Raw genomic sequence first — 15,648 nt, forward strand, 5'->3', positions numbered from 1 at the left:
TGGTGTATATACACTATATCTAAGAGAATAACCTCCTATATTTATTTGAGAATTTAACTTGTATATATAGATAGTAGAAGGAATTTTTCATTGTCAGTATATTTTAATTAGTTATAGCATGTACGCTATTTTTGAAGTAACTAAATTGGGTTTTAGTATATTTATAATTGCAGGTCACCTTGTGTAAAAGCTAAATTCATTAACTAGCTAGTTAGGTTTAAGTGTTTATATTAACTTGCAATTTAGCATAACGTATGAATGAAAATGGATACTAACTTTGACCGTACAACTGAAAAACAATTAACAGAAACAGAAAGTTAAATTAAATTAAATGATATTAAATACTGGTGTCAAATGTCAATATCTCCTATTGAACTTATTTATAAGTCGAATTGTGATAATGAATCGACAATGCTGGTATAAAATTCTGCGACATGTGAAATATAATTTTCCATCAATTTTTCTTCATTTCATTGGACGTTGGCAATTTAATTAATTATTTTTAGAGAACACCTTTTATAAAACTTTTAACTATTTATCTTGATTCCATTCGTGAGTCTTAGCATCATTCATTTCAATTGATTATTAATTGTTTATAAGTGGATTAAAGTTATTCCTGAATCTATTAATGAAGGTTAACTAAGAAATGTCGAAAAGCAATATATATATAGAGAGTCAAACTTTTCTATAACAGTCATCCTTGATAACAGCACTTTATTATAATTGTCAAGTTTTCTTGGGAACCAATTTTTTTATGTTATGATAATATATGTTCTCTATAATATTACTTCACCATAACGGCAAAACAATATCGAAATAAACGAGACTGTTATAGAGAGATTTGACTCATATTAATTAAAATGCCCCAACTATCATTTTTTTTAGTTGATCCTATGGAATGACATGCCAACCCAAATATATCATTTCTTATAGAGGTCATGGTTATGGAGTATAATTGTTTTTTAACCAATTCGGTGGTTTTTATTCTACAACAAACTCGATGGGTTACAAACACTTTTTAGTGGTAAACAATTCTCGACAAAATGACATAATCCCAATTTTGTTTTTCAAATAATTGCTAAAAATAGAAAAGCGCGTGAGTGACCATATGGATGTTAGTAAAATATTTCCATTATTTGGTACCCAAAAAAAAAATACTAATTTAGTATTGCTATTTATGAAAGAAAACGAAATAGTGTGAAAGGACATACGTGAGGCCAATGCGCTGTACATCATAATCAAAACGGCTAAGTACTTTGTTTTATGTAACAACCTTCTTCTATTTATTTTTAAAAAAATTATGTCGAAGGAGTTAAATTTTAGATGAGACGGTCACAGTGATTAGATACGCACGATTATTTACTATAAAAACATAGGTTTTCACAAAGTTGTAAGATCGTATATGGTGGTTGACGTTTTCCAGTACCGAAAATTTAAGAAAGTTAGTGACCTAATGACAAGGAGCCGGTGATTATTTTTGAGTTCTAGTTTCACATCGATCTGTCAATAAACTAATTAAAATATTATGGCTTGCACGTGAAAAAGTTTACTATAATAAATAATACTACTGTTACTATACGTATGTTTCAATACCATGCAAGATGAGAACGTAAAAGAGTATGTTATGGATATAAAAATGAATAAATGAAAATGGTTCATGTTTAATATATATGTTTATTTCAGATGATTTCACAATTCAATATTTCACAAGTTTCATTAGGGATGTTTACTTACTAAGAGCCCGTTTGGACAAAAGAAATTTTTTTTTTTTTCTAAATCAACGTTTGTTCATAAAATTTCAATTTTCACTTAAAGATATATTTTGAAAATTTAAAAAACTCCAAAAAGCTGTTTTTCAAAATTTTCACTCAAATCACCCACAAAACTTCAAAAACAACCCAAAATTTTATTCATGTCCAAACACAACTCTAAATTTCAAATACCATTTTCACTTGGAAAAGTTTTTCCCCCTATTTTGGAATTTTACAATTATTATGTCCAAACGCCCACTAAATTTGTGCTAAGCCATTTGGTTATCTCTCAACCAGCACACCCGTCAAATTTTGGGAAAATGATACTTTATAGTTGCTCTCAAAATAATAACCGAAAAATGTATATACATTATGTATGTTACATATAAATTTTATACATTTTTTCGGCTACCAAATTTAAATAATTTCTGGCGCGGATTAAAAGTGATAATACCCCGTCAATTATTTTGTGCAATAATTGTATGATACGGACTAACTTTTTTTATGTAACGTATGTCAAGTCTTAATATGATTTGTTCTTCTTCATATATTTTCCTGATAAATTTTATATCCACTTTGGATGCCCGTGCTATATTATTCACTCGAAACTATTCATGAACCAACAAAAATTATGTTAACTTATTGCAATTGCTCGAAAGATATTCGCCTTTAATATTTTTATTTTTATTTTTATTTTACACTGTGGCGCCTAAAGAAGAAATTTTGGAATTTAGCATAAACAACGAACATGCTCTGTAAAAATAAGATTAAAGATAATACAGTTAAATCTCTCTATAACAGTCTCGTTTCTTCTAGATATTTGTGAATGTTATAGCGAATTATTGTTATAGAAAACATATATTATAACAGAAAATGGAATTTAATTCTGAAAAAACTTGATTTTTATAGTGAAGTGTTGTTATATAAGGATGTTGTTATAGAGAGGTCTGACTGTAATAGTTCAATGTAATTACGTCAACATATATCCTTTTCCATGTAATGGTCAAATGCCATATCCTTTTCCCTTTTTAGTCCATGAAAAATCGATTAAATAAGAAAAAAAATAAACAGAGAATATAGGATCAAGATTAAAAATAAATCAAGAAAAGGTCCTACCGGGAGTCAAACCCAGGTCGCTGGATTCAAAGTCCAGAGTGCTAACCACTACACCATAGAACCACTAGACCAGAAAAACTATTTGTGTCTTTTCCCAAAGATATATATATATATATATATATATATATATAAATTCAAGAAATCTGATTTAAGTCTGCGAATTTGGTACATAAGGAAAAAGGTGCTTCACTTTTTGAAAAGGAAAATTTGAAACACTTATCACTAATTGTAAAAAAAAAAAGTCCATTTTTTTTCTTTCTTAGACAACAACAAAAAATCTAACGCAAAAACTTTACACTTTTCATGCCAAAAAAAGAAGAAGAAAAACTCAGAAGAAATAGAGAGCATATTTGTTAAGCAGAGCTCCGTCTAACAACAACAACAAGTCCAGCGTAATCCTACAAGTGGGAAGGGTAATGTGTACGCAGTTTTATCAATTACATTGTAAAGGTAGAGGGGTTATTTGTGATATACCCTCAACTGAGAAAAAGCAAAGTCACAGCATAGTCGAAAAAACAGGATAATAAATTAAATAAACTACGGAAGTAGAGCTCTGTTTATATAGCTGAAAAAACAAAGACGACATGTGACATGTTGTTGCAAACATCAATAATTAACGTACAAAAAGACAAATGTACGATATACGATGTGTATGCAGTGACAAATTTAGAGTATAATATATGGATTTACGGAATTTAATAGTCTTCGTCTAGATTGTCAATGTAAATTTTTGTTAAATATTTATAAATATTTAATTATAATTCGATTATTATTATATATTAACTTGATATAAATAAAGTAATCTTTAAGTTTTAAATTCCGAATTCGCTTTTGTATATGCAAACATGTTAAATCATTGAGGTTAAGTCTAATCCTCAAGCCTTTCAACATTTCCCTGTTTGTATTATCCTTTACGGAATGCTTCCAAAATCCCCCAAGATTATTTAGAGAATCCTTTGTCAGCTCCCGTTTGGCCATAAAATTTGGAAGTTTTTTTTTTAAATACTTATTTTTTTATTATAGATTTTAATCATTTTTAACAGATTTTGAAACAAAATCTTCAAATCCCAAAAAACAACCCTAGAGTAGTTTTCGAAGTTTTCTACTCACAAAATTTTAAATTCTTTTCATGTAAAATATTTTAACTTTCAAATAGCATTTTTTATCTCATCATTAAAAGCTCATTTTTTTCGAGTTTCAACCAAATCTATGTCCAAACAGTAGTTTAGTGAAAGTCCTTTGTCTTTGGACCTTTTATCCGAGCTAAAGGAAGACATGGAACGTATTTCAGCAAAAAATTGAGAAATATGACACTTTTTTGGGTCCTTATACAAAATTGCAAGAACAAAAGTTAACTTTTTTGTATGGTTTGGTTTGTATTTTGAACCGTATTACGCTATTTAATAATTTGATTTATCCTTACAAGTTCATCATATTGAATCAAGTCAACATACAGATCACAATTCAACATGTTTCAAGTTGTGTGTTCCATCAAATTACTGAAAAAGATTGATTTGTGAACTTATTTGGAATTCGCTGTATAATACAATCCACATTATATATTGGAGTATTTTATGGTTACCAAGCAGAGGCGGAATCAGGATTTCAAGATTATGGGTTCGGAATTCTAATCGTTTAAAGTTACTGGGTTCTAAATTAATAATTTCTACGTATTCAATAGAAGTTTTAAGACAAATACAAGGTTCGAACTAAAGCTACTCGGTTCGGCCGAACCCGCTTTCAGTACTCTAGCTCCGCCCCTGAGCCCATAGGCTACTGTCTGAACTATCATCTATGTCATTTTACCCTTTAAAAATATTTCCCTCCAAAATATTTTCTTAAAAAATGAATGATTTTCTTACTTAGTTTCTATAGTTTGATTAGTTAACAAAAATATTTTTTAAAGAGATATAATCTAGACATACACTATGAAAGACGAACTGAATGAAGGCAAGCAAGGGGGAAGGGTGGGTGTGTGTGTGGGGAGGGGGGGTTAGGATGGGACAGAGTAGAGGGAGGAGTGCGTGGTGGGCCGAGGCGAGGGTTAGACGATGAGTGGAGGGTTCCATGGTGGGTACGATGTGGCTTAGGGTGAAGTCTGGGTGCAGGATGGTAGGTCGGGGTAACGGGCCCGAGGTGGCAAGGATGTGGATTAAGGGGTAGGGTGGGGTGGGGTAGGGTTGGGGTGGAAAAGGTTGAAATAGAATTTTGAAAATTGTTTTTCCTCCTCTTAGTATGGAGGAAAATGAGTTCATAAGAAAAATATTTTTCAAAATATTTATACCAACCAAACATGATAAAATTGAAAAATATTTTCCACATTATGTTTTCCATCATACTAAATACGCCCAAATAATCATGGGAAAAGGTCTAAAATTGCCCCTTACTATCTATATTGTTTACTTCTGCCACCCGTTATACACTTATATTATTCGTTCAATCTAGCCCCTACCCTTAATAAACTTTTAAAAATTGCCCAAAACCCTAACGGATCTACACCGTGACAGCTGACCCACTCTATTTTTTCTGCCAAGTCACACGACCCCGCCACATAACGACTATCCACAATGGCACCCAACCCCTCAATCAAATGGCACATAAGCGTCAATGTCACTATTTTAATATTCACTTATTTACTCAATAAAAAAAATTAAAACATATCCCACAACCCCACCCCCTCAGGGCTCCTACTTCCTCTTCTTCCATGAGTTCTTCATCTTTGCTTCAAATTTTTCAATCCAAACTAGGCCAAGTTCTTCATTAAACTTTCATTAAACTGACTCAAGTTGCAACCATAACTTCTCAACATTAATATTTTCAACAAATTCCAGCTAACACTTTGCTTAAATTTAAGCAAATTAGAATACCCATTTTATGTTCTCAAGCATTCTTACAAATCCTTTGATGGTGATTTTTTTTTCCAAATCTATACTCCAATTTTTATTTTTTTCACTCGATTTCAGTAGGAAACAAACAAGAATTTCAGATTCTTAAATCTTTTTTCAACTTCAAATTTCGGCAACCCAAAAAATGGAGTACAAATTTGTTCTTCACTTAAATCCACGAAATTAATGTTTGATTCACGATTTTAAGCTCCAAACAACAACATCCAGCTGATTTCCTCCATATATAATCAACAAATCGAATTGTCAACTTCAATTTTTCGACACCCAAAGAACACACCATAGTGGGTTTCGAGATTCTCACCATTGTTAACTAACTTGAATGACGCGGCATAGATAATGAATCAGATGCATCTACTCCTTGTAACCTAAATGATGAGCTCGCCAATGCTTCATCGACCATCGTTGCCAAAATAAGTCGAGCTCTTGGTTTCTTCCTCTTTCGGGCTCTCTAGGAGATGTTCCCCATGAATTTCTCATGAAGTTTGTTATGAAAATCCAATTTTGAGATTTTAGAATTTGTGATGTTTTGAAGTTTAAAAACTAAATGAAAATCACTTTTTGAGCTCAAACAAAATAGCCATTGCTTTTGAAGAGTTCGGTGGTTAAATTTTTCAAGAAAACCATTGTTGAAAGGTCTTGAATTGTGATTCCTCTCATGAACATTAGTGTTTCAACATTGATGATTTATTAATGGAGAAGAATAGATTTAAGTGGATGATTAAATTTAAGTGGGTATAGTTATTTATATTTAAACTAGTGACATGGACTCTAATGTGTGGCATTTTAATTGAGAAGTCGGGTGTCACTTCGTCAATTGAGGATGCAAAGGAGTTTATGAGATTTTAATTTGGCGGGGACGTGTGACTTGACTGCTGATTTGGAAAAAATGGAGTGGGTCACCTGCCACGGTGTAAATTTATTAGGGTTAGGGACAATTTTTAAAAGTTTATTATCGATAGGGGCTAGATTTGATGAATAGTATAACGGGTGTCAGAAGTAAACAATATAGTATAGTAGACAGGCAAATTTAGGCCTTTTCCCAAAAATCATTGCAAACAAAGGACAGATACATATATTCCTTTCTACTTTTTTTACATGACTATCTTACATATCATTTCCTTTAGAACACCATACAGATTCTGTATTACATAAGAGTTCATTTCAACTCATTGTTATTCACAGCACAAAGGTGCACAAAAGTATAGTTCACTTCTTCCTGTTTCCTTTTCGCTTCTTGAACTTGCCCTTCCCTTTTCCCTGCTTCCTTCCCGCGCCCTGATCACTAACTCGGGTCTCAGAAGTACTTGTAAATGGAAGATCCGTTGTAGCAACTTCATTACTCGCTACATAAAGCATTTCCTCGCATTGGTTCTCTAATGCAACGCTCCGGCTGCTATCCTCGGGCACAATGAACTGATTCAAGAAAGCTTCTAGCTTCGGCTTTTTTGACAACAAGCTCTCTAAAAAAATTTCAATGCTTCCCCTATCCAGAGGGCTGCATAACATTAAGCACAAAACTTTAGCCCCTTGCTAATCTAGTCAAATTAAATGTGTCGAGGGGCGGGTGGAATTCCATTTTGTTGACCTAAGAGCATACTCTTAACTACAGGTAGCGTGGTATAATGCAGCAGCGTAAATTCGAAGAATACAGTGGTTAAGAACAAGATCGCACCTCGTATTCATCAATGTATGGAGTTGTATCAACTCCTGAAGCATATTACGCGCTTCCTCCATCAATTCCTCACCAGCACAAAGATTCTCTCTCGAGGACAGGTTGATTGCAGCAGTCAAAAAGTTCACATTAGCATTCATTTCCTCCTTAAAACAACAAAAGAAAAGTTTAGTAACTTAATAGAAAAAGAGAAAAGCATGGGCAGCCCGGTTTACTAAACTCCCGCTATGCGCGGCGTCAGGGGAAGGGCCGGACCACCAGGGTCTATTGTACGCAGCCTTACCTGCATTTATGCAAGAGACTGTTTCCACGGCTTGAACCCATGACCTCCTGGTCACATGGCAGCAACTTTACCAATTACGCCAAGGCTCACCTACCCGAGTACACAGTTTAACTGAGTTCTAGATCATAAGACACAGAGAATTAGGATTAGCTTCACCTTCAAATTACGAGTTGAGAAATCTGCAGAAGTTCCAGAGTCATCGCCGCCACTAGACTTCAAGACATCTGATATTTCCTGAAACAAGGCCCAATTCATTTGCATTGGTTGATTACCACAATGCGAGGAAACGTTGGCGCATGGATCAGTAATGACTTCTGTAACAGTGAAAGTCTGAACTATTGAACTGCCAGTTCTGGTCGGAAACAACAAACTCAGGATGTCTTCTCTGCTGCAGTTTGTTCCCAACTTGACAGAAATAACATTGGTATACTCAACTCCCGTAGCAATCTCACCAAGGTTGACAACCAGAAGAGCGTCACCGCCTTTTTGAAAAGCTTCTCCAATTTCATTGATCTGAAGATAGTTATTCTCCGTTCCTCGTTGAAGGATGGAATAAAGTTCCTCTGGAAGTTGGTTCCTAACATCATCGATACTGAGCACTTTGAAAAGAACATCATAGTATTTCTCACAGTTCACACAAAGTATGCATAGGATAAGAACCAATCTCAAGACCATTTGCTTATAGGACAGATCGACATTAATTTTACATCGGGAAATCCACTCAGTTGTACTAGCTTTATCATAAATGAATACTTGCACCATTGCAAGAATGGAATCAAAAAATTCTTCTAAAGGCAGTGTGTTAATTGCATGCCCGGAAGTTGGTCGGGCTTCAAACTGCTCAGAGATCAGCCATTCCACAAATGAAGATTTCGCGGTGAAGAAGAATCCACGACACAGAGATACCAAAATCAGAAAGCGCTCAAGAAGATACAAGAAGCAACAAGGAGATAAACAGTCACCTATTTTCTTCCAGTTCGCACTAAAGGTATCCTGTAAAGCTTCAAAAAATATCTGCAATAATGTAACCTCCGCAGTTTTAACTGGATTATTCGAAGATTCCAAAGAACATTCAAGATTACAGTTGCTTGATAGAACTTCTTGAAATTCTAACAATTTGCCTCCACGAAAAGAATCGCCCGACTGAAAATCTTCCAAGCCCCCTCTCCGTTTCGTGCAACTGAGAATTTCAATGAATGATTTCCACGGAACATCTGACGGGATTCTTCCAACAATTATCTTGTACAGCTCGTCGGAAATATTTCCGGAACTAAGCCATATGATCACAATCCTTCCAATCTGTCCGTAGCTAAGATGATCACTGGTGCCAATATCTTGAACGACGAATTCTTGAAGTAAGTCAGAGGAAAGCTTTGTTCTCCTTAAAGAAATCATACTTTCAACCATTGACTGTCGGGGGTCAAGGGGGAATACCTTTTCAAAGTACTTTGTAGATAGTGTCAGAAAGTTCTGTATTCTACTCTCAAAAATTTTAAAATCATGGTGTTTGGACTCACTTAAACACTTTGCAATCTCGTAAATATTTAGTAGGCACATGCTTTGACAAAATAGAGGCATGGACTTTGCAGCCAATTCATAGAGGAATGCAAGAGTTTCAAGAACATTCAGACCGACTACGAGTAGTTCTGTATGCCAATGAGTCCGAGCAGCAGAAATAAAATGCCGAGCATCAACAAATACTGTCTGCTTGTTCCGTCTAACGACAAAGTTTTGAATATTTTTGATCCATTCGGCTTCTGGATGCAGCAGAACATATGTGACGTTGAGACCATTCAACTGCTGCCTAGCACCAAAGTATTTTAAGCAAAATTCACCAACTCCCTTAAATTCGCCAAAATTTACTTCGCCGAGGCACTCGAGAGAATCAAGAACGTAAAAGACATTTTTCTTCCACGAATTCATAAACTGAACCAGCGTTCCAACACTAACCTGACAGCACGAAATCAGTTCTTCTGAACTCTGTAGATTGACCGATAATTTATCATCCCAAACATACTTCGTTGCATCATTTTGAAAATGAAAATCCAAGATCTTTCTACTGCATAAAATTTCACCTACGAGACATCTACATTTCTGAGAGGCGCTGAAAATATGCTTCAGGTCAGACCAATCACCCGACTCATTTGATAAAACTTTAATTTCAATGCTCGTGGTCTCAAAATTTGTCCCATGACTCGCAAATGACATCGCCTTCTTTAAGAGATCCTCCTTTTGCACGAACGACTTCAAAGGCCAACCTTTGCTTCCGGCCATCCATAAGGAGTGAGAGAGCACATACAAAAGGATGAGCGAGGACGCCTTATCGAAATCCCCTCCCTTCCCGGTCATATCAGCTTCACAAAGAATATCTCCCTTCAGCCGCGCGATTTCTGCAGCTTCAGCAAAGTTTCCTGACTCTTCTTCTAATAGAAGCAGCTCGTCAAGGCACTTTCGAGACATCAAGAATTTGCGCTTCATGTCCATTGATGGAAAAGCTCTGACGAATTTCATCATAGATGCTTTGTCCTTGAGCTCAAAATAATTATATGCACAATTCTCTAGGAACTCCTTCCCAATTTTGTCAATTTCAACAGCACTTTTCCCAATATTATCCCCCTGGACAGCCTGTTGCTTCCAGTACTCGATATATTTCAGACCTAAGTCATAACATTTTCCTTTGGAACAAACTGACAGACATTCTGCGAAATAATTTCCTTTTGCATAAACTCCTGCTGCCCGCTTATAGCGACCGGCCAGTAAAAAACATTCAGCAGCTTTTATCAGTTGAGATTCACCACACTTGTCCAAATAAATACTTCCTGCATATAAGATTGGCACGTTATACAGATTAACCAAAAACACCATCACATATGAGACTTATGTAGAATTAATGATGACGAGTTTATATGCATTTTATAGCACTAAATACCAGAGATAACCAACGCATTAAGACAGAAGGCTTTTACCATTTTCAATTGATTAGTGAACAGGTATACTAATGTTTTTCATTAAACTAAAGTACTAAACATATCCTGCGTCAAAGAAAAAGTCGCATTATCCTTTTTTAATTTCATTTCAGGTGGAGGAGGGAAGGTGCTAAAGCTCAAAAGTGGATGTCTAAAATTTAAGAAACGGAAGTGCAAAAATGACTTCAAAATGCAAACACAAGAAAGCTGCAGAGTTGGAAAAGAAAAGGAAAAAATCCCAATAGGTTAGGAACTCCGGGGGAAACGAGGCAAATTTACAGGAAAGATCACCATTATCATACCTGCTCTTTCATAGTCCCTCAAGTCATAAAAACATTCAGCTGCAGACTCGAACCTGCCAATAGAATAAAAGATTTCAGCAGCCTCGAGAAGATAGGTGCGAGCCTTTCCAGGATCTGAATAAAGAACTCGTTCAGCAGCTGCCCTGATACCAGCTGCCTTAGCTCTTTTTTCCCAATCCGTTTCTCCCGCTTGCTTGAAACACATTAGTGCCATCTCATAATTTTTCTCCCAAAACAGCTGCATTAGAACATCAACCACTTAATGAGGACAGGGAAAAATTGAGATGCATATTTTAATGACATAAGACTGAAAAATGGAACGTTGAATCAATGGAACAAGGAAGATCAACTTGACCTTCATTCCCCTTGATTTCCACTCCTCCGGAGTGCTAAATGTTTGCATAGCTTCTGCGATTGAATCATCTACCTCCCTTACTTCTACAAGACACAACCTTCGCCAGTACTCAAACATAGGCCTAGAAAACTCATCTACGCTTTCACATATCCATAATCTTTGCCTTGTTCGAGTAATTGCCACATATAGTTGCTTCAGTTCAGAACACAAGACATTATGTCTTGTATCAGAGAAACTTGGGAAGGATAAATCGGCTAAATTTTGTTCATTCAGGAACTCATATACGACTCTCCACTGATTTCCAAGTGGCGACGAGCTAAAAAAATTGTATAGGAGTACGTCCTACAAATGATCAATGAAATATGAACATGAGAAGAATTCAGTAAAAGACAGCAGAAATGTAATATATTCAGCAACTTTTCCAAGTAGAATTAAAACTGTAGCAAGGTAAGTTAAGTGCCGCAAACCAACCTATTCCGTCTTATAATGTATACCAACATTTCAGTCAAATGAACTTTATGTGTGTGTGTATAGTATGTATAATCTTCAGATAGTCATGAAATCTAAATCTGCATTAGTTCCAATATAATTTAGTCATATAAACCCCTTAGAATAAGGAATTTACTGTTCTAGAATAATGGGATCAAATGACAGATTTGCATTGTCTCTCTAATTATTGTACCAGATTTTATTGGCCATATGCAAGAAAAAATTGATATTATTTCTTCTCAACTTTAATTATCACACAAAAAGACACATTGCACATGAATAATACCTATCGCGGACCATCTAGAAATCACATTGCACATGAAAGTATTTTCTATGTACTTCCAAAGCATGTGTCTAACATGTACGACCACAGATTAGAGGTACTGTTTTTGGTTCCTTCAAAACAACAGAAACTTGCTAGTGTATGATAATTGCGCCACAGGCTGCCTATATTTAGGTCAAGAAAGGCAGGAGAAAGAGGTAAACAGCTTGCTATTCAAGCCTTAGAGTAGTAAGATCTCATTACTCAATTTTTCAAAAAAAGAAAGAAAGAAAGAAAGAAAGAAAGAAAGAAAAAAAGAGATCAAGCAGCTCACTTTTGGGGATAAGTATACTAATCCATGTGCATTAATTATCCGATTTGTTAAACCCTCGAGTTAAGACATGTAAAGGTTCTACACTAAGCTCTTAAATAATAGCCACGCGACAAAATTCTGTCAATTATCACTGAAACTAAAGGAAAAAAGAAAAGTGAATTCTAAGATTAACTGAAATCTTAAGCACAACAAGCAAGCAGAAGACTTGCCTGAAATTCCAGCCCTTTGCATTCCACAATGGTCAAAACAAGAGCTTTCTGACCAATTAAACCAAAGATTTCCTTCTTAGCAGATTCATCACGTACTAATATTACCTGTTCCGCACCAAAGCCTACTATTTTGCCAACATTATTGCCCCTATTCCCAAAAATAGTTAAAATAGCATTTTCATCATCTCCGGGCTTGAGCAACACTGGAGCCGCACCATCTATAAGACTTGTCTCGGGTTTCAAGACATCTACAGATTGAGGGAAATAATGACGAAGCAGATCAATCACACTCTGAGCAAGTTTGAGTACACCAGTATGTGTGCGGAAATTTTGAAGCAACTGAAAAACACATGACAAGTGTCCTTTATCTTTTCTTTTGGCAGCTTTGTCACCCTTTGAGTCCATGACAAACTCATTGTAGAATAGATTCCTTATGTCTTCAAACCGAAAATCTATTCCCCTTGCAATTGTCTGGGCCGTATCCCCAGAGAAAACGAAGCCTTCTTCAACATTCCTACAAATGTATTTGAAAAGAGAAATCTGTCTCATTGTTAGATCCTGAACTTCATCAATATACACAAAGTCTATCTTGTCACCGTCCAAATTATGACATTTTAGCCGATGATGGAGATCATTAACTACATCAGATATATCAAATTCACCACGCTCCATCTTCATCTCTTCATAAGCTCGGAAAATATCATAAATTCCATTTCTTTTTTCCGCACTTATATTGGAGACCCGATATTCAGACATCGAAATATAGGCGTCTCTGTTTAGCTTCCCGTCATGAAAATCCCCTGCTTGTAGCCCTCCTTTTATATGAGAGATTATTTCCGTAAAGACCCTTGAAGAATCAAGATTCTTGGTCAACTGACTACTGAAGCGAGGCCAATACAAGCAACAGAAACGATCATAGTTGATCTCCTTCTCTCTTATGAAAGTTTGTAGAGCGACTGACCTCAAATTTCTATCATTGGAAAGTTTCCACTTCAAATTGAATCTATCAAAGTAGGAGGAACCTACAGTTCCATCAAGCATCATTAAGAATTTATGAAATGTGATTACAAGAGGGTATTTTTTGTATGGAATGTCAGTAAAGGAACTCGGTATGTCATTAAACTGCTTCAATCCATCTAAATCATCAACTTCGAAGCTACTTTCCGCCCAAAAACTTCCTCCACAGGCAAACCTGCAGATTTATGAGTGGTAAGTGTTAGAGGAACACAATTACGATCAACAAATTTTACGCCTATCAGGAACACAACTAAACATCCATGTCACTAATATCACCTGCATCATGTAAACATTACTAAAAAAATTCTTAAAAGCAACATGCACTAAGCTAATAAGTTTGCACCATAGAACGCTATAAAAAAATAAAAAGGGGCGGCCCGGTGCTCTAAGCTCGCGCTATGCGCGGGGTCCAGGGAAGGGCTAACCACAAGGGTCTATTGTATGCAGCCTTACCTGCATTTCTGCAAGAGGCTATTTCCCCAACTCAAACCATTGACATGCTGGTCAAATGCCAGCAACTTTACCAGTTACGTCAAGGCTCCCCTTCAGAACATTATAAAAATTATAGAACACTATAAAAAATTAAAAATTAAAAATAGCATAAGATGAAGGAATTATAATGATGAATGAATTATACAAATAATGATATTAAGAATATACTATATAATAATTATCCTTTTCCTATTTTCACCTCTAACTCAAAACAAATTGCATTTGAATAGAGTAGCCAATGATTTTAAACACAATAGTTTAATCAAATTAGAAAAAAAAAAGAGACTTGCTCAGTTATTAAAGTCCCTAAAACTGAACGTCAGATCATTCTTCCATTTTCTACGAAATTGTTAACCTGTATCATCATAACAGCAGAAACAAAACAAAAACAACAGAAAAACTAAGTTGGAGCCTTCGAGGATAAGACATGCAGCTCATTAAAAAAGGTAGTTCCACCAGGGAACTCTCGAACGCAGATTAGATCAATCACCTTTGTAGCTGAGAAACTTGTTTTTTGACAGCGTAACATAGTTTGGGACTAACTGTCACAAATAGCTGGCGCAAGGTTGTCCTGCTAGTCTCTCCAATACAGCGACTCGCTTCATTATCCTCGTATGAGCTAATTCTTGTTTCCCCTGCAAATTGACTTACCTCCTTTCCTGCCGCTACATTAAATCCTTGAACAGAACTATGGTGTTGTTGCTCCTTTTGGAACAACTTCATTGTCAACACAGTAGTTTTACCTGTGCCTGAGCGGCCAAGGATGAAACTGCTTTTACTAAAACGGATTACCTCCCTCTCTTCATTAGTAACTTCAAAAGGGATATCTACTTCTTCACCATGGTGATCGGAGAGCAAATGCGTGACAACACCAGATGACAGGGAGTAAAACTTCATTAACAATAGGCTTTCGCTCACTCTTGAATTTTCAACATAACCATTGTTATCGAGTGTACTAGTCGAATCGTGATTCAATTTGCTCTCGACATCCTTTTTATACTGAACTACATCACGATGAACCTTCCAACTCTTTGGAACTTCCAGATCCCTAAACAGAAGATGAAAAGTTAAAATTAAAGAAATTTTTAGAAAGACAATTCAGTCTATCATAATATCGAGCACAATGGAGCGTAAAAGAGCTAGTTTACCCCTCAAAATACTTCTCCTTACAAAGGCTGATGAATTCTTCGGTGTACATTAAATATATCCTATCAAGACGTCTTAAGAAACCCGCAACCTTCTCCGAAGGCAATAAATCCCAAACCTTTAGAACTTGTGTATAAATGAACTCTTTTTGAATTTCAACTGTACAAACAACATAACGTCCTTCAACCACCTTGAACTGCTTAACCACCTGAGATGAGCTTTCACAAACTAACTCTACATTCCTTCTCTTTGGCCGCCATCCACTAGCAAGCTTAACCAGAAGAGTTAACACATACTTTCTCAAGCAGGACGAAGCCAGCTTCCGAAATGATTTTCTAAAGTTGTCGC

General features: G+C 35.6%; 1 protein-coding gene and 1 non-coding gene across 2 annotated transcripts; both read right to left on the bottom strand.

The window, feature by feature from the left end:
* Positions 1–2,858: 2,858 nt before the first annotated feature.
* TRNAQ-UUG (transfer RNA glutamine (anticodon UUG)) lies at positions 2,859–2,930 on the bottom strand. Its single transcript has one exon. It is a non-coding gene; the product is annotated as a tRNA-Gln (tRNA).
* A 3,875-nt stretch (positions 2,931–6,805) lies between these two features.
* Positions 6,806–15,571, bottom strand: LOC142179127 (uncharacterized; the record flags this gene model as incomplete). The annotated part of the gene is made up of 8 exons (XM_075248948.1): positions 6,806–7,268; positions 7,446–7,591; positions 7,885–10,547; positions 10,997–11,234; positions 11,352–11,693; positions 12,646–13,837; positions 14,645–15,202; positions 15,303–15,571. Coding segments are annotated over 8 exons (5,697 nt in total), but the record flags the coding sequence as incomplete, so codon positions are not given.
* Positions 15,572–15,648: the final 77 nt, after the last annotated feature.

Source organism: Nicotiana tabacum, unplaced genomic scaffold (genome assembly GCF_000715075.1).
Source record: "Nicotiana tabacum cultivar K326 unplaced genomic scaffold, ASM71507v2 Un00393, whole genome shotgun sequence".
NCBI lineage: Eukaryota > Viridiplantae > Streptophyta > Magnoliopsida > Solanales > Solanaceae > Nicotiana > Nicotiana tabacum.